General features: G+C 41.5%; 2 protein-coding genes across 2 annotated transcripts; one reads left to right on the top strand and one right to left on the bottom strand.

Annotated features, from left to right (window-relative positions):
* The first annotated feature begins 6,851 nt into the window (after nucleotides 1-6,851).
* LOC149389931 (uncharacterized) lies at nucleotides 6,852-11,201 on the top strand. The gene is made up of 7 exons (XM_089622764.1): nucleotides 6,852-6,956; nucleotides 7,092-7,322; nucleotides 7,828-9,761; nucleotides 9,846-10,353; nucleotides 10,433-10,782; nucleotides 10,846-10,968; nucleotides 11,055-11,201. Exons 2-7 carry the CDS (start codon nucleotides 7,142-7,144, stop codon nucleotides 11,118-11,120), a joined length of 3,162 nt encoding a protein of 1,053 aa, XP_089478890.1. The 5' UTR covers nucleotides 6,852-6,956; nucleotides 7,092-7,141; the 3' UTR covers nucleotides 11,121-11,201.
* Nucleotides 11,202-13,080: 1,879 nt separating this feature from the next.
* On the bottom strand, nucleotides 13,081-17,383 carry STS (stachyose synthase). The gene is made up of 3 exons (XM_089624543.1): nucleotides 15,850-17,383; nucleotides 15,193-15,738; nucleotides 13,081-14,447 (listed from the first exon to the last, which is right to left on the bottom strand). The coding sequence occupies exons 1-3, from the start codon at nucleotides 17,302-17,304 to the stop codon at nucleotides 13,866-13,868; spliced, it is 2,583 nt and encodes an 860-aa protein (XP_089480669.1). The 5' UTR covers nucleotides 17,305-17,383; the 3' UTR covers nucleotides 13,081-13,865.
* Between the last annotated feature and the right edge of the window lie 1,552 nt (nucleotides 17,384-18,935).

Genomic DNA, 18,935 nt, shown 5'->3' with positions numbered 1-18,935 from the left:
TGGGGACCACGACCTTGGAATTGATGATTTTGAGGGGTTCAAAGACTTGAACTCATCATCTTAACCTCCATGTAATGAATTTTTTTAGTTCGAGGATGAAAATGATTTTCAACAAATCATTGATGCGGCCAAAGATAGTTTTCAAGGTGATACTGAGTTTTCCCAAATAGGTTTTCAAAATACTCAAGAAATTTCTCAAAATAATGAGGAGAATCTCGTGTAGACATTTTGAAAGGGCAAAGTTGCCAATATGGGCCCACTTGCTTTACCAACTTCGTTTATCCTTCTTCTCTTCTTGAATCACATATCTTGTATGCTTCATCTTCTTCGTTGAACCCACTAAACTAAGCGATATCCACGATTTTACTTGGTATTTCTCTCGGCGAGGACCAGATTTTCTCGAGCCCGGCCTCCAAAGCTTCTCACGATCGGCCTCCTTTTCCAGCCCGCGCGATAGCTACAACTTCTCTACCTTCTCCAATCGTTAGAAGGATGGAAAGAACTAGGAAGGCTCTGGCTTTGAGAAGAGCTTTTTCTAAAGATGAGGATATAGAGATAGCAGATAGCAAATAGCAAATATAGGTGAAGATCCTCCACTAAGAGGAAGTTGGTCGATCAAGATCATTCTCTCGGGGGTGCTGTGAGCAAAGCCATTGTTCATGAGAAGATATTGTATGTCCATGCTTTTGGTGTTCCTGCTATTACATATTATCTCCTGCATCAAGTACACACTCGACAAGTCCAAGAAGTACAGTGAACAGATTGTTCGAGAAGCGTTTGCTCTTATCTCAGAATAATTTGGGAATGAGGATAGTCAATCCTATGGGCTCATTCGCATCAGAGGAAAAGAGATGTATCTTTCTCCTGAGAATATTAACTGTTTCTATAGCAGTGATAAGGTGCAAAATTTCAAGGGGGAGGAAGATTTCAACAAGATTGTATATGCTCTGTCTGGGACGGAGGGAGGTTCTTGGGAAGAGCTTGATGATTGTATGCTCTCCACCTTGCTCAGTATTGCAGCTTATGGTCTTCCAGGAAAAGAAAGTCTCCCTATTGGATTTCCTTCACTAATCTACGAGTTTGTGATCCTGCATTTTCCTGAGATGACAGTTGCTGAGAATGATCTGTCCAGGGCTCCCAAGCTTCTTCAATCCATTTCTAGACATCTTTCAAGAAGGCTCATCAATGATCTTGACGTCCCATTCCCACCTCATGCATCTCTTTCAGAGGTTGACGATGAAGGAGTAGATGAGCTTCTTGAAGATTACAAAGTCTACAACGACCTGGATTGAAGCTCCTTTCAAAACCAAGACGAAGACGAAGAACAAGAACAAGAACAAGAAGAAGTTCCCTTCCTTCCTAGACATCCAAAGAGTTTGTATTTTTTTAGTTTGTTTCTTTTTTAAGAATTTTATGTTTCTTTTATGTCAACCTAGACTATGTTTATTTCATTGGCTCGCATTTTTATGGCAAAAAGGGTGAGTATTTTTTGTTGAACATAATTTTTTTTTTTTTGTAATAGCTAGGCCTTAACATTGTTGATTATGCATTTACTTCCGTACTTTGCTTGAACCTGAACATATAGTTTTTTTTTCAAGAAACGCTCTGCGTAGTGATCGTGTTTGTTTTCCATAAAATGCCGAGGGGATATTGTTGTTATATTGTATAGCATAGTTTATTTGAAAAAACAAATTGTAACAGAGTTGTTCAAGCCGGAGCGTCAAGAACTTGTTCAAGCAAATTATGCAACTTGCAGTCAAGGCAGTTGTGTCTTTTTCCTTACGCGGAAATCATGTAACTACGACGTTGATTAGTTACCCGATTTGCTTGGAGATGTAATCTCGGATCTTTAGGGATTCGATTGATTTTGTTTCCGCGTAGGATTTCATAACCTAATAATATATAAATCCATCTAGGGTTTGTATCTTTGGTTATAGAGGTTCTTCGACTGTTTGGCTATTCACGAAGCCATATTTTCTTTGCATGTCTCCTCATTCCAGAGAACTTCATCGACAACAGGCATTGATTAACTCTGAGCTTTTGTGTCGTCATATTAAGCTTGAGGTCGTGTGTTGCATAGATGTGCTATTGATCTTTGGTGAAAGATCGGGGTAATACAGTTAGAGGAGTCTCTGGTTCAAGGCGGGCTTGAATCCATACTCACTGGAGATAACCATTGAAGAAATGTGTTAGCAAAGATGATTTTTATCTAACTTAATATTTCTAAAATCGTGGTTGATTGAGATAGTGGATTACTTTTACTCAGACGTCGCAGTCCCCCTGAGTAGGTTGTTATACCGTACATGGTTACCAATTATATGTGTTCTTTACTGCTTTCTGTGTGATTGTTTGTCTCCATAACATTGCATCTGTTGTCGCACGAAAATGAACAACGATTAGATACCTCGGGCGGTTCGATCCAAGGCCGGACCAAGTGACTGCGCCCGGGCCAAAAGTGGGAGCTCGTAGACCGAGCTACACCCTCCAGACCCTGAGGTGTGTTTTGGGGGTTGTGACTGTGCCAAAGGTTGGCTGCCTACGTACCCTTTAGTCGGGATCAGGTCAGAACGTAGTTCAATTTGTGTATTGGGGGCTATCTTGGGCTCAGTGGCTTTGGGAATCCAAGGCTTTAGAGTATGACCCGGCTCGTAGCTTCTAGCGAAGGCTTTAGAGGGGTCGCGTGCTCGTAGCTCGGAGTTCTAGCTCAAGGGCCAAGAAGCGAGAGAGCTGTGTGTACCGCAGAAGCTCGGGTCACAAAAGAGGAGCGTGCTCCCTCTCGTGGAGGGGGGTCCTCGTGTTTTTGAGCCGAGGGAGGAGGAGTGTGCGCTCTTGGAGATATCACAAGAGGGCGAGAGAGAATTCTCGAGAGAAGAGAAATATTGTTGGCGTCAACCAGGATGTAGGTTGTGTCCAAAAAAAACCGGGGCCTCTTCCCCAAAAGGGCCGGCCCCTTGAGGCCCACCGGGTGGCCGGGAGCGGGGCGCGCGAGGCTTCACGCCCGGGAGGGCGCAGGGCGCGCGGGGCATGTCGCCCGGACGGGCGCGGGGCGTGCCGGGCGCGGGACTTGGCCGGGCGCGGCGTGCCCGGTGGCGGACGTGCTCGGCCGAGGCGGCAAGGACGCTCGGCCGAGGTGGCAAAGATGCTCGGCCGAGGTGGCCTAGCTGGCGAAGACAGGGCGCTCGGTCGAGGTGGCCGAGGTGGCAAAAGACGCTCGGCCGAGCTGGACGAGCTGGCAAGGACGCTCGACCGAGGTGGCCGAGGTGGCAGGAACACCCGGCTGAGGCAGCAGGGGCGCTCGACCGGGGCGCCGAGGCGCGCGCAGGCCGAGAGGCCGGGGTGCAAGGTGCGCGCGAGCCAGGCGCGACAGGGCACGCTGAGGCCCATTGGGCCGGGGGCGCAGGTGCGCGCGCGCCGGCCGTGCCGGGCCGTGGGTGCGTCAGGGCGCTCGGGCCTGGTGGGCCGGGGCCCGTTGGGCTTCCGGCCGGCCTTGAATCGTTTTTAAATTTCCGTTGTCCCGAAAACGACCGGTAACAGCATCTAATCTGCCTTAAACAATCAGTTGTTCTACAAGTTGCTTAACCTAAAACTTGAACAACCATCTTAACATCGTTAGTTAATTTCATAATCCAGAAAGTGCTACATTTGTTTTATTTTCTAATTAAATCACTTGATTTATTCATTAATTTTACATGTCAGACCGCTGAGCTTGCAACGAAGTTTTCTTTTAACTATCACGTGAATATTTTGTGTTTATTTTAATATTTAATTAATTAATCCACTTATTCAAATGGAAAAATTATCCAAAATTAGCTATATATTGCTAAATTAATTAAATTATTGATATATTTACAAAAAAAAAAAAAAAAAAAAAAAAGACAATTCTAACTAGTTAGAATTAGTTGAATAATCATTCCTTAGTAATACACATGTGATCAAGTTAATTAAACAACGTTCAATTTATTGACATAATCACAAGAAAAGTAGAATATATGTGATCAAGTAGTTATTTAAGAAAGTATTGAAATATAGCATTGATCAAGTTAAATCTTTCAAATTCTTATTTAATTAATAACTCATTAAGGAGAAACCGATAATTAACTTATAAAATTACTTAAGCCATATACTTGATTTGAGTGGCACATTTGTAATGATTTGGACTTGAAACTTTCTTAGTAAATTAGTGTTCAAGTCACTCATGTGACAAATGATTCTAATTAGCTATTTGCAAAATTAGTCAAATTATAAAGATAATCCAAATAATAGTACAAATAAGTTAAATGATCATCCCATTTCTAACCGTGATTAAGTTCGTTTAATCAAGAAATTTGTAAAATATACCCTTGGTCGAGATAAATTAGTTAATCAAGCACACATGATATTGAAGTTGCTGAGGGGTCATTCTCTGGCTGCAAATGAAGCTGCTCAATACCATGTACGACAACACTCGGTGGAGCAAGAAATTGCCTGGGTCAAGCAAGGAATTTTTGGGCTCTCGAGCCACGACTATCTCACCTTGATCATGAACCTCTCGACACACAACAAAACCAATGGGCATTTTCACAACACTTTTATTTTCGAAGACCCGCATTCTTATGTTGGAAGAGCTGATGAGGTGGGGTGTCAGCATGATATGTAGCGCCAACTTGATCGACGAGTTAACCGGTGTGCTCATCCTCGTCAACAATCGCTTGAAACTCAATTTGTGGCTATACAATGACAAAGACGAGAGCAAGACAATGGAGCAACCACCTTACAAGGAGTAAATCGATGAATCAAAAGAGAAGTTAGCGCTGAAGCGGTGCGAAAATATACATGGAATAAGGCTTTTTTGTATTAAATTTCCTTAGCTCTTATATGAATCATAGAGTTCCACCTTAAAACCAATTGGCCATGACATGAGCTTACAAATTATTATCATTGTTAGTTACTATCTTAAATGATAGATTTCTAATAAATATATATTTGAACATAGATTTAGTCCTTAGAAAAGTTTTTAAAAAAAATAAGTTATAATTAGTATATTGTAATTGTTATCGGCCCGACGAGGTCCGACGACGCGATCGGCGTTTCGGGCGGCCGGACGAGCTCACTCGGCCAATGGCCGGCCCAGTTCACTCGGCCATTGGCCGACCCAAGCAATTCACTCGGCCAATGGCCGAGTGAGCCCACAGCCGGCCCATCACGCTCACTCGGCCAATGGCCGAGTGAACCCTCAGTCGGCCCACCAAGTTCACTCGGCCAATGGCCGAGTGAGTCCTCTCTCGGCCCAGGCCTTTCACTCGGCCAATGGCCGAGTGAACCTCATCCAGCGTTCACTCGGCCAATGGCCGAGTGAATCTCACTCGGCCTCCGGCATTCACTCGGCCAATGGCCGAGTGAACCTCATCCAGCGTTCACTCGGCCAATGGCCGAGTGAATCTCACTCGGCGTCCGGCATTCACTCGGTCAATGGCCGAGTGAACCTCATCCAGCGTTCACTCGGCCAATGGCCGAGTGAATCTCACTCGGCGGCCCACATTCACTCGGCCAATGGCCGAGTGAACCTCATCCAGCGTTCACTCGGCCAATGGCCGAGTGAATCTCACTCGGCGGCCCAACTTCACTCGGCCATCGGCCGACCGAGTCTCACCCGGCCGATGGCCGACTCAGCCTCACTCGGCCAAGGGACTTTCAAAACGTCCCTTGGTCGCCTATAAATACGAGGGTCCCTCCCTCGGTCCAGGTAATCAAAATTTGAGTACTGAAACGCTGTCGAACTCGTACCTCGTTCGTTTCTCTCAAGTCTTGACCTCTAAACACCTAACCATCTATAATCTACCTCAACCCTACTAATGTTGAGCGTCGGAGAGGTAAACAGAGGCAACCCCTCTGTTTCCCCTTTGTAGTTCATCGTTACCTTCTCTTGCAGGACGAACGACGGACGAAGCAAACACCAATCACCGCTAAGGGAAGACTCGGGGTACCGAGTCCGACACGCTCAAGCCCGAACGCGACCACTTGGTCCGGCCTTGGGTTGAACCGTTTGGGGCTTCTAAATAGTTGTCCGAAAAACAGCGACAACAGTAATGTTAGCCATGTTGCTAATAATAGGCCTGGAAAATAAAGGACAAATTGCATCAATTAATTAAATATAATCAGATACGAAACTATAAAATAAAATGTAGACAAGGGTACAAAAAAATAAACTAAAATGACCAAACCGGATATCAATAAGAAACAGGTAAAGGAAGGGAAATGGAGAACATGTCGAGGCTTGTTCGACAATTTCTTTAAAGCGTTATTGCTCTTTCACCGGGTGTTGGAATAACTCGAGCCACCACCTCCCTGGATATAACAACGTACGAGAAGAACAAAGTACCTACTTGTTCAGCTCCGGTGAACTTGAACGCATGCCAGAATACTACCACCTACACCGAGAGAATTGAGGGGAAAGAAGGAAATAATTTCCATGTGTTTGCTTCAGCCCTTCAAGTCTATGCTTGGCTCTTTTACCTTTGCCAAATGAGAATAACAACAAGCCTTCTATAAGCTCATGTTTGGCCACAAAAACTGTTGCACAATAAATCCGGTTTTAAGGCACAGTAAGGCCATCAAAGTGTGTTAAAAATGTTGTTACAAATGTTAAAAACGTTCAGCATTAGTGCATGGAATAATCAGCCCATAAGTGCACTTTAACATGGTAAAAACGTCAAAATTAATTATTTTCAACACACTTTAAACAAAAATTTCTCATTTATCTTGGCTCCGATTTTGGCAAATAAATAAGGATAATTTACAATATTACCCCCTGAACTCGTGCATGATTAACAAACTGCACCCTGTACTCGGATTTTCAACAAAAAATACCCTGAACTCAGGTTTTTGTTGACTTTTGCCCCTTCTGTTAAACCTTTTCAGTTACCGTCCAATGGAGTTGCACGTTTAACTCACGTGAGCTGAGTATGGAGGGTATAAAGGTATATTTGGTTTGTATTTCATTTATTAAATAACTCGAAAATATTAATTATATTATAATTATATTCGAAATTATATCTAAAATTAAAACCGCCAAAAAAGTCTGAAAAATAAAACCCCAAATCGCAAATTTTTAGGGTTTCTTCGAAAAAGGATAATTTCGGCGTGGATTCCTCCAGGTTGTTCGATGCGAAGCACTGGTGGTGGAACGAAGTCCCCGGCCAAGAAAAAGATGTCTCCGGCCAAGAAAAAGATGTCTCCGGCCAAGAAGAAGATGAAAAGAAAGTCCCCGAAAAAGAGAGCTCAGTCTCCGACGAAGAAAATGGATTCCAAAAGTAGCGCAACAACCCATAAGTTACCAAAATACGGTGAGAAAGTGTTATTAAATAAGAAATGCAGTAGGGACCACTGTGTACGGTGGACCTGAGATTGTTGTTGCGAAGCCTTAAATTCGAAACACTTGGGACCACATTTGATGTGTTTGTCTGATGTTAGTGGGTTTGTAGGTTTGAAGCTTCAATTTCGAAATAGTAGGGACCACTAACTTCAGTTTTTGGCTTTGTGTTGTTGGTTGTTCACGCTGGATTCATTGTGAGAATCCTTTGTTTATTGATTATTTAACCTCTATCAAATGTGTTTGATTTACTAGTTTATTGATTAATTAAACTTTGGATATCCTTAAACTTTATCTGATATGTTATTTAGGATCCTGTTATTCACTAGTTTAATGATTAATTAAACTTTATGTTATATATATTGATTAAGATGTTGTTTAATGATTACTTTATCTGATATGTGTCCTTTTATTTACTTGTTTATTGATTAAGATGACTGTATGTAACGTGTTTTATTTACTTTTTTGTTTGATTACAGTGGATGGGTCTGGTAAGTTCACATTTCAAATTCACCATGGTGGTAAAATGAAATTGGTGAATGATCGGTTGTCTTACGTCGAAAGCAAAGTAGATTTTGTAGACTACATGGACATGGATCGGTTGTCGATAGTGGAGATCGACGGGATACTCATTAAAGACTTGGGATACTACTGTGGAGCAATGTATTACGTCATACCCGCGTATTCCGATGAGCTTGTATTGCTTGATTCAGACCAGGCCTTGATGTCAATCGTAGGCGAGCTAATTGAGAACACGTTTGAGGTGTTGTTGTACTGTGACCACCCCATTCAAGAAGGAGGAAGTAAGCCGGTGCTGCTATTAGATCAGAGTCAACATGATGACACTTCACGTCCAGTTGAAGAGACTCAGTCAGTAGTTGAAGGGAATCAAGGATCAACGAGTCCAATTCCAGAGAGTCAAGTTCTAGAGAGTCAAGTTCCTGAGAGTCCAATTCCAGATAGTCAAGTTCCAGAGAGTCAAGTTCCAGAGAGTCAACCTCAAGCGTCCCAGAGTCCACCTCAAGTGACCCAGAGTCAACCTCAAGCTTCCCAGAGTCAACCTCAAGCGTCAGAGAGTCCACCTCAAGCTTCCCAAAGTCAACCTCAAGCGTCAAAGAGTCCACCTCAAGCGTCAAAGAGTCCACCTCAAGCTTCACAGGTTCCAACACAAGATACTCAAGTAGAAGTGGAAGCAGACGAAGAACCAGCAGTGGAAGAGCACAAAGAAGCAGAGATCGAGGAAGATAGCGGATTTGAGATGAGTGAGGACGACGTAATCGTTGACGGAGCAGCTATAGATGGAGGCCTAAGAGGCAAAGGAAAAATGCATCTCAGTGATGAAGAACCAGTATCTGATACAGATAGTGACTACAACGACGAAGATGATATAGACTTGAAGAACTCGGACGCGTCTAGCGAAGACGAAGCGAAGACCGATAAACGTCGTTCAGTTTGGAAGAAGGTGCTTCCCAAATTCCAGGAGTTTAGAGAAGACACGGATATGACACAACCAGTACTCAAACTAGGATTAACTTTTCCTAGTGGAAAAGTATTCAAAGATGCTATTCGAGAGCAGTCTATCCGATCCGGGAAGCAAATCAAGTTTAAGGTCAACGATTCAAACAGAGTTAGAGCTGTTTGTAAAGATAAGACGTGCAAATGGTTATGCTATGCCTCTTTTCTCGGTAAGACAACCACATTCGTGATAAAGACGTACGTGCCTGAACACACATGCCCGAGAACAAATGAAAACCGGTTTGCTACGTCACGATGGTTGTCTAAAAAGTATATGCCAACCTTCACAGAAAACGAGTCTTGGTCTGCTGTTGGCTTCATGAACAAGGTACAACAAGACTTAGTCTTGAATTGCTCAAGACAAAAGGCGTACCGGACAAAGAAATTCGCGGATGCGGTGATAGAAGGCTCGTACACAGAGCAGTACGCTAAGTTGTGGGACTACGGGGCTGAGATCAGGAGATCCAACCCCGGTTCCACGGTTGAGTTTCTAACCGAGTCCGATGCTGAAGGTAATCCCATATTCCAGAGGCTCTATATTTGTTACGCCGGTTGTAAAGCTGGTTTCGTTGAAGGATGTAGACCTGTTATCGGTTTGGATGGATGTCACATAAAAGGACATCACACAGGTCAGTTGTTGACGGCCATTGGCATCGATGCCAATAACAGCATGTTTCCTATAGCGTTTGCAGTGGTTGAGTCCGAGTGCAAATCGTCGTGGGCATGGTTTTTGAACTTTCTGCGAGACGATGTGGGCATACACAATGGACATCATTGGACATTTATTACTGATAAACAGAAGGGGTTGAAGGAAGCACTGAGTGGGATGTGGGAAGAGGGTTCTGTACAGGCAGAGCATAGACATTGTGCACGGCATCTGCAAAGCAATTTCACGAAGGTAATGTACTACTTTTCTGATATTATTAATTGATGTCTTGATGGATTCACTCACTTAAATACTGAATTCTTGATTCAATGTCAGGTTTTCAAAGGTCAATTTCTTAAGAACAAGGTAATGGCAGCGGCAAAGCAATATTCCGTCTCAAAGTTCTTTCAAGAAATGGAATTGATCAAAGCAGAGGATCAAGACGCGTATGATTGGTTACTGGATAAAAACCCCCGTAATTGGGCCAGAAGCAGTTTCAGAACAACACCAAAGTGCGACATCCTGCTTAACAACCTTTGCGAGAGTTTTAATGGAACTCGGGCCGTGTTGCTAGCTAGAGGAAGACCTATTCTCTCTATGTTAGAGAGAATTAGGATGTACCTTTTGCAGAGATTCAGCAAACAACGTCTAGCTGCGGAGAAATGGACGGGCGACATTGGTCCTCGGATTTACAAAATCGTTGAACAGAATAAAATCAGCAGTGGTGCGAACATAGCAATCTGGTCCGGGGGTTTTAAGTATCAAGTTCAGAACATGTATGGGAGCATGTACGCAGTTGACTTAGGCACAAGAACCTGTTCATGTTGTCGATGGGATTTATCAGGTACGTCATGAAATGTATCCAATATTTTAAGTAGTTACCTTATTACTTATATGGTTTCAACATGTCCGATCATCCATAGGGATTCCGTGTGCACATGCCATTGCATGTATATGGGAAAGATCGCAGCAAGTAGAAATGTATATCGACGATTGCTACAAAAAAGAGACGTACATGAAGGCATACAAACACCAAATCTTTCCGATGAATCCCATCGAGCAGTGGCCTAAGACAGGTCTAACACCTATGGGAATGCCGCCAAATAGAGCAAAGCCGGGAAGACCCAAGAAATTGAGGAGAGTAGAACATGATGAGGTTATTCCACCGGGTGGAACCAGAATGACTCGAAGATACGTCACGGTTACTTGTTCTGGATGTGGAAAATCGGGTCACAACCTAACGACATGCTTTAGGAGGACACAAGAAGAACAGGTCATCTATTTTCTTAGCTACAAAAAAACTGTAAACATTTTCTAATTTCTAATAAACTTGCAGAGGCAACAACAACGACATGCTAGAGATCAACATCAAGCTGCTAGACATGCTCACCGAGGTACTGCTGAAGGTGAAAGTAGTCAAACAGGAGGCAGTCAAGGCACTCAACAACCACAGCCTAGGGTAAGTCTATCAGAACTGAAATACATTACCTTATACATACCTTAAATAGCAATGTATCTAATCAATTGAAATGTATACAATTACAGCGTAGCCCGAGGCTCAACAGGGTTCCAACGAGACGAAATATATTAGAACCGAAGAATTTGTTCTGATTCTCGTGTTTTTGGACCACAATATTATGGTGAACAAGTTATGAAGTTGGATTACCGGTCTCACAATCATATTTTGTCCTTTTGGGTAGTTTTTTTTGTGCATTTTGGTATACTTGGCTCGTTTAGGTCTCGAAATGATGTAATTTAGTGTGTCAAACTTTTGGGTAGTTTTTTTTGTGCATTTTGGTGTTTCTTCAGTTTCTGGACATGGAATGCAAAGTTTGTAATTTCTTACTATCTTGTTTGATCAAATTGAATGATAACTTTTGGTTGAAATGGAATGCAAATTTACCAGCAAAATACCATAACATAATGTACATACCATTACACTTACACAGTTACACATACCATTGCTCACATAAAATACCATAAACCTGTTACACATACCATTAAACACATTCAGTTTGGGGCTATTTGAAACAAAACGCATAAATTAATACAACAACAATTATTAACATAATGTTCTTGATTTTCTGGGCTTCTGCAATCAGTTTCACACTCACTTCCTTCGCTTCCTTCATCTCACCACGGACTTGAAACACAGCGGCGTTAATATTGCGTAGTTCTGCTAGAATCAACTGGCTCCCTTCCTTAGTCTCGCAACTGGCTTCATATACAATATTCTTCTTCGCGCCTTCATCACTCATTCCCTCCTCCTCCAGTTTATTTATTTTCTTCAATAAACCCGGGATAATTTGGAGAGACCTTTTACACATTTTCGGATCAATCCATTGTAACATGCCACAACCAGCTTCCACATTTTTCTGCAAATAAAACCCATCACCGTCCTCAATTAATCAAGTGATACGCAGACGACAACCAGGAATACAAAACCCTTACCTTGTATCTGGAACAGCCATAAAACCTTCGACCTGGGTTGTCACACGTCCATGACGTGCGCTCGACACTCAACAGACCGCATTTGCAACGAGGACTCCGACGACTCTCCACTGCTTCGTCGACGCTTGCTGTAAATGCGCTACTCGACGACGAATCCATGTGGAACAAGTATACAATCTGAGATTATGGGTTCGTTTTGGGTTGAGAAGATTGGTTTGAAGATCGACGACAACGCCCGATTTGGGTTTTAAAATTGAAGAGACCGCGCGATTTGGGTTTGAACACCGACGAGACGCGCGATTTGAGTTTGAAGACCGACGAGCCGCGCGATTTGGGGGTTTAGGGTTACACGAGTTTGGGATTTTGTAATTGTTTCAGATTATGTTCAAATGTGGACATTAATTAATTTATTTAGGATTTTATTTATTAGTTTTTAATAGTTTGTAAGGGTATATTGATAATTTCAACTCCATACTCAGCTCACGTGAGTGAAACGTGCATGTCCATTGGACGGTAATTGAAAAAGTGTAACAGAAGGGGCAAAAGTCAACAAAAACCTGAGTTCAGGGTATTTTTTGTTGAAAATCCGAGTACAGGGTGCAGTTTGTTAATCATGCACGAGTTCAGGGGGTAATATTGTAAATTATCCAATAAATAACCGATCTTATACCTCTCGCAACGAGGAATAAGAATCAGTCAAAACATTTCTGTTTCGATGAGTGCACTCCACTCGAAATTTGCCACAAATTATAACTTGATATTAAATTCTCTTTAATATCAATAAACACACAATTTTGCAGATAAAGTTACATAATATATAGGTATATATATATATATATATATATATATATATATATATATATATATACACACATATAATATTCTCTATATCACAATATATAGAAAATCAGATTGTCTCATCTCAGCAGCGAACTCGTCACAATAGCTCTCACCCCTTATGTTACTCGGGTTAAATTTAATATATTAAGCTAATGTCACTACACTGGAACTAGCATCTTTCATGGGAATATTTCCCATTTTAGATTCTGTATTTATTAAATTTGTAGTTCATGTGTGATTAGGTGAAAATATCTCACATTTATGGCTTTAAAATCTAATGTGAGGCGTAATTTGTATTCTTTTAATATACAAATAGAAAAACTATTATGCAAATATTTTCTCAAAATTTGTACACGGTATTCTTGACTCGTTATGACAACACCATGAACACCGTTACAATTCAATTTTTCATTGTTTCTTCTTCTTCGTCCCCCATTTTTTTTTCAATCGAATATAGACTAGCTCTCCCACCATATATAATGAGTCACAAACTCAATGACCACAACTCTCTTCATTGATCACACTGTGTACTCATGTTCATATGTGGTCCAACCAAGGACGATTATCTCACTGCGTGGTGAAAGCTACAAATTGTAAAGATTCAGTATACAAATGTAGAAATGGCAGAAAAAGTATGGTGATGTTGTTGCTCATTAATTCTATGCACCCGGAGACGTGATAATTGATTAGTCCAAGATCTAACTTTATCCACACCTGTAAAAAGGTTAAACAAGCACAACAGTAAAGGGCTACTACACACAGAATCAAACCACGACTAAGATTAAGATTTCTCTATCCCCACTTGACCTACATTTTAAACACCCTCATTGTATTCACTTCATTCTAGTTCTTGTACGTATGATTCGTCCAATATAAAAGCAATCCGGCTTAGCGTATACACTAATCTGTTCGGCATACACACCTCTACCGAGACAATTGTTGATACCTATTTTTTGTCATCAACACATATACATACATACTTTTTTTCATCAACCGTGACTTATTAGAAGTATATTTTATTTATTTATTTTATGTTTTATGTATTTCAATTGAATAAAAACGTCATTAAAAGGTGAAAACCAAATCAGAAACCCCGAGGTAGTGCTCCACCCACGGAAGGAATAATGTCAACGTTCCATCCGAAGACCAGTCGAAGTTCACATCAGCAACGCCGTTGCAAACAATAGATTTAGGAGGCACAGACGAGTATACCAACAGGTCACCTCTACCCTTGACCCTCAGACGTGACGAGAGTTGAACGTTGACTCCATAATCCAGCTCTTGGACGGTCCCACCAGCGTTGAGCATGTTGGTGATTCCTATGGGTGCGAATTTCACGCCGTGGCCGAGATTCTTTACGGGGACAAAGCTGAAGATCTCGAAGGAGGATGGTCCGATAGTGACGTGAATCGGCTCGGATTTCCGGGTCGCGAATAGGAGAGTCTTGGCCTGGCTGAGATACACCACGAACTCTTCAGCCTTGTCGATCTCATTACTAGTACGGGTGTTTATTTGGTCCCACTCTATCTGAGTGACGTGGACCGAACCAGTGACTGGTTTGTAACACTCAGAGAACCCCTTGATTCTTCGCTCCTGTGGGTCCCACCCAGCTCCTTGGCAATTGAAAGCTCCAATCACACCACCATACTAATCAACGAAGTACATATTATCATATAGCAACTCATTAGTCACCATAACATATTATCACTAGCATCAATGATAAAAATTCACAAATATGATATCCATTTTTTTTTCGTTTCGAGACCAAGCATATATCATCTCGATTCATTGTTTAAAAAAAAAAATTAGAATACACAATTGAAATGAAATCAGAACAAAAAAATTGTAATTAGTAGTTTTACGCAAATAATTATCTCTAAACCATTACATGCGTGTTTCTTATATTATTAATAGTCTTTACATTATTGATTATGTGAATTCTAGTCATTCGAAAGAAAAAAAAAATCCTTTAAGAGAGTTTATCACTTTTAAACTTAAAACATATCAGTCAACTTAAAACATATATCACTTGTATTTTACGATGTTCTAACTACATTTTGCAATTATTCAAGTATTTTTAAAAGGCTATTTTTTTTTTAAAAAAAATTCTCTTTCTAATTTGTGAATATTTTTATATGAAAGAAAAAAAATAAACTACGGTAAAAATAAGTAGTATGAAGATTATTTTTCCAATAAAATGAATTTATCAATCACCCAGATAAGCTTTTTGACATGTCATTATTAGTTATAATTTATACAAAAATTATGAGCATAAAAAGTGAATTTCGGGCTGACTAGAATATATTTACATAATTACATATTTGTTGATTAATTAGCTCCAGATTATCTGTCAATAATCAAACAAAAAGATATATAAAATAAATATAGGTACCTTGTTGAGGTTCCAGATCTTGAGAAGAGACTTGGAGTCAAACAAGGGGTTGACGAAGAGACAATCTCTCGTGGGCAGCGCAAAGTGTAAACACTTGGGGATAGTTCCGTCTTTATGCACAAGCTTGCGAAGCAAGTCAAAGTTATGAGCACCAACAGAGTCGCTGACGTAGACGGGCCCACCAGAGATGGCCCTTGAGCCAGCGTGGAACTCAGCGCACGTGTGGTCGGACTGGAACATGTCCCAATCGGGTCGGATCATTTGGCCCATCCACAGGCTGTTGTAGGCGCAGTGGATCATGTGGACGCCTTGGAGCCAATACATGCCCATTGGGTCACCGTTCGGGTCCTGGAACCAGAAATCATCTCCGACGCGGCCCATGGAGATCTGGTGGGTCCCCAACAAAAAGAAATCGTTGCACTGTTGCATACTTGCGATGATTCCGTTTCCGTTGAAATTTTTAGACACGGAATCGCTTAAGCCTTTGTAGTAACGCTTTGCCACCTCCACTCTCCCTCCGTATTCTTCGCATACGTACTCCAGAGACTAAAAACATATTAATTATATATTATTACTAAGATCAATTGTAGGGAGAGCTAGTCATCTGGCCATTTTATCTATTATCAATTGTAATTCTAGTCATTTCGAATCACTCACATGGACGACGTCGACTTTGACACCGGTGACACCAGATTTGGCAAGGTAAGAGTGCATGGAATCATAGAAATTTGAAGCTTGATTCGGGTCGACAAGTCCGATACCAGCTTTGACGATCTTGGCCACGGCGAGGTCGTTCATTGTTCCTTTGAGACTTTTCGAGGGTTTGCACGGAATGATCTTCGAATCCAAATGAGTAGAGCCGGGCCTCACACCTCCCCACGCACCGCACAACGCGTGCCACACGTAGATATCGTCCAAACCCTTAAACTTGGCTCTCAAGTCACTCGTAAAAGCCTGCATTCCACACTCCTTGCCAAGGACAACCTTTGACTCATTGATGCTCGATGGTCGATGATCATCGGAAAACATTCTATCGAGCTCCTCTTTCATCTTCTCAATCTTATCTTCAAGTTCTGGGTCTGGGTCGACCCTATTTTGGGCCGCCAGCTTCTCGGCGAGCTCTATTTCAATGGCCTTCGAGATCAGAGCTTTTGGTCTGCTAGGGTCGAATCCTAGAACAGACCCGCTCCTGTAGTCCCTGAACTTTTGACACTCCTCGAAGCTGTGAAGCCTGGCGGTCATCTGGGACCCGCCCAGGACCAAGTTCGGGGCGTCTTTAGGCGGGTCGTCCTGGTCGAGGCTGACGCTCTGCCATCCATCGTCCACGATAACGAACCGCGGGGAGACTCCGCCCTCAGAAAGCTCCTCCAATCCCCGGAAAATACCCGCGGGGACCACCGTGAGGTAAAAAGCGTCCCACGTGCACCAACCAAACTTGTCGGCCAAGTTAGGGCTCGTCTTCTCCTCCGTGAGCCGGAACGTGTCCAAATGGACCCTGAGGGCGGTGTAGGCCTCTCTCATGAGACTGTACGGGTTATCTCCAGCGTGGACGTACGCGATGGAGTCAAACCCCAACGTGGTGACCCGTGAAGACCCGCTCTCTGCACTGATCAAAACCTGCCCGTGTGGGCCCGGGTTTAGGCCCGACCGGAAACTCCCCTCGATGGACGGAATTACGACCACGTAGGATCGCAGCTCCGGGACGTCAAGGAGGATCCACTGGGTGTCCATCTGGAGATCCGACCCGGATTTTCCGACCCACATGGTGGACCACCACGTCTTGAACCTGAAGACGCTCACAAAGTCTCTCCCTTGGAGTGTTCCGAGGCAGTTTGAGAGGGTGTCCGAAGGTTTTCCTTCTTTGGTGAATCCGATGAAACCGCCTCTGTGGGAGCTGGTTCGGGCTCTGTGGACGAGATGGGTCGGAGCTCCCGAGACCCGGCAGACCGAGTCAAAGGGTTTGAAAGCGACGTTTTCAGGGACTTGGGTGAGTAACGGGACTCCTTGGAAATTGAGGCTCCCAGCGGAAAGATCGAAGTGGTTTTTCGGGCTGTTTGGTTCGATGGCTTTGAGGATTGTTTTGCTGAGACAGGGATCGTTTGGTGGTGCCATTTTTGAAGTCCAGGAAAATAGAGGAACCAAAAACGAAGTAAAGAAAGAAATGCAAGTGTTGAAGAGTTTATTTGGTTGTTGTGTGAGGAATTGTGAGGGAATGAATACACTATTTATAGAAGAAATTAGTAAAATTAAAAACAAAAAAATTACATAATGGAATATGATGAGCAAAATAGAATCAAGATTACGAAGATAAAAGAAAAGAAAAAAGGAATGAAAGTATTATAAGTTTACCAGGATTAAGAAGAGGATGATTTTTTTCATTTTTCTTTTGAGCACTTTTTGGCTATCTGTTTCTCTGCTTTTAACAGAGGAAAACAAGCCGACTAAGATTGGTTTGGTATGAATAAGTGTCATTTTCTCAGGCAGAAAGGACACCTAAGCTATACAAATATATATACAAAAAATTAGAAAAATAACCAACTAAAACGTTTAGAATTTAATAAATTGAAGTGATTATTTATCTAAGATTTACGTGTGTAAATATATAAAAATAGTTATTTACCTAAAATTTACGAAAAGTTGATTATTTAGCAATATCAAATTGTATACCCATATATATAACTTTTAAGACCGGTAAAAGGCCACAAGATCATAGTCGGATTACCGTCCTCTGCTGAACAAGTATCTGGAGCAGGAATGAATGTAGCATCTTTACTTTATAGAATCCTAATCTATCCACGACAACCAAGATGCTTCAGTTCTCTTTTTGAGTTGTACAAGAAAGATTGCTAGATCGATTTCCCAAAAAAGAAGAGCATTGTTCTTTGTTTCCATTGATATTCGTAGGAGCCATAGAAGAATACCGGCATCCCATGGAAGGACAGAGCTATCCGGCTCTTCCGGCAGTTCCGGTCTTATTGTTGTCTTGTTAATCTGTTGTCTGCTATTATACTATGTCGCTTCTGTGTCGATTGGCCGGCCCGCGCTTGGAGTATAAATGAAAGGAGTGGAACAAAGTGTCGCTTCGGGAAACATGAGTACTGAAAATCTTAAAAAGCATATATATATATATATATATATATATATATATATATATATATATATATATATATATATATATGGAGCAATGAAACGTGTATGTGTGGGCTTATTGTACGAGGGCATGCATGCATGGTCTTCTCTCAAGGAATACATGTCTCTGTGTTATGCAAACGTATATGATCAGAGCCGGCTCAAGTGATTCGGGGGCCTTGGACGATAAAAAAAAATAGGTCTTTAGTTATTTAAATAATTGGTCGATTTTTATTTATTTTTAAATAGTATAATTGAATTAATTTGGAGATATTTAATTTTTATATTTTAATAATATTTGTAATATGTCACATAAATTAATAGTCAATAGAAGCACAATCATATTTATAATACTATGTTTTAGTTTAGGTGTGCATAAAATAGACAAATTGTACTAACATAACAAGCATCAGTCTATATATTTATTATGTAATACAATATTCGGTACCTTATCAAATATCTTATAGGTTAAGATGAAAAAAAATTGACAACCATAGTATCGAAATTGTTTTACAATAGAAAAACATTCATATTTTCTACAAAGTAATAAGAATTTACATGTATTTATTTAGAAAGAAAAAAATAATTTAATATTAAAAAGGGGCCTTTTTGGA

This window comes from Urtica dioica, chromosome 8, assembly GCF_054948205.1.
Source record: "Urtica dioica subsp. dioica isolate 48M chromosome 8, U.dioica_male_clone48M_v1_H2, whole genome shotgun sequence".
Taxonomy (NCBI): Eukaryota; Viridiplantae; Streptophyta; class Magnoliopsida; order Rosales; family Urticaceae; genus Urtica; species Urtica dioica.
The sequence above is the reverse complement of the archived record's forward strand: the minus strand, read 5'-3'. Positions and strand labels throughout refer to the sequence as shown.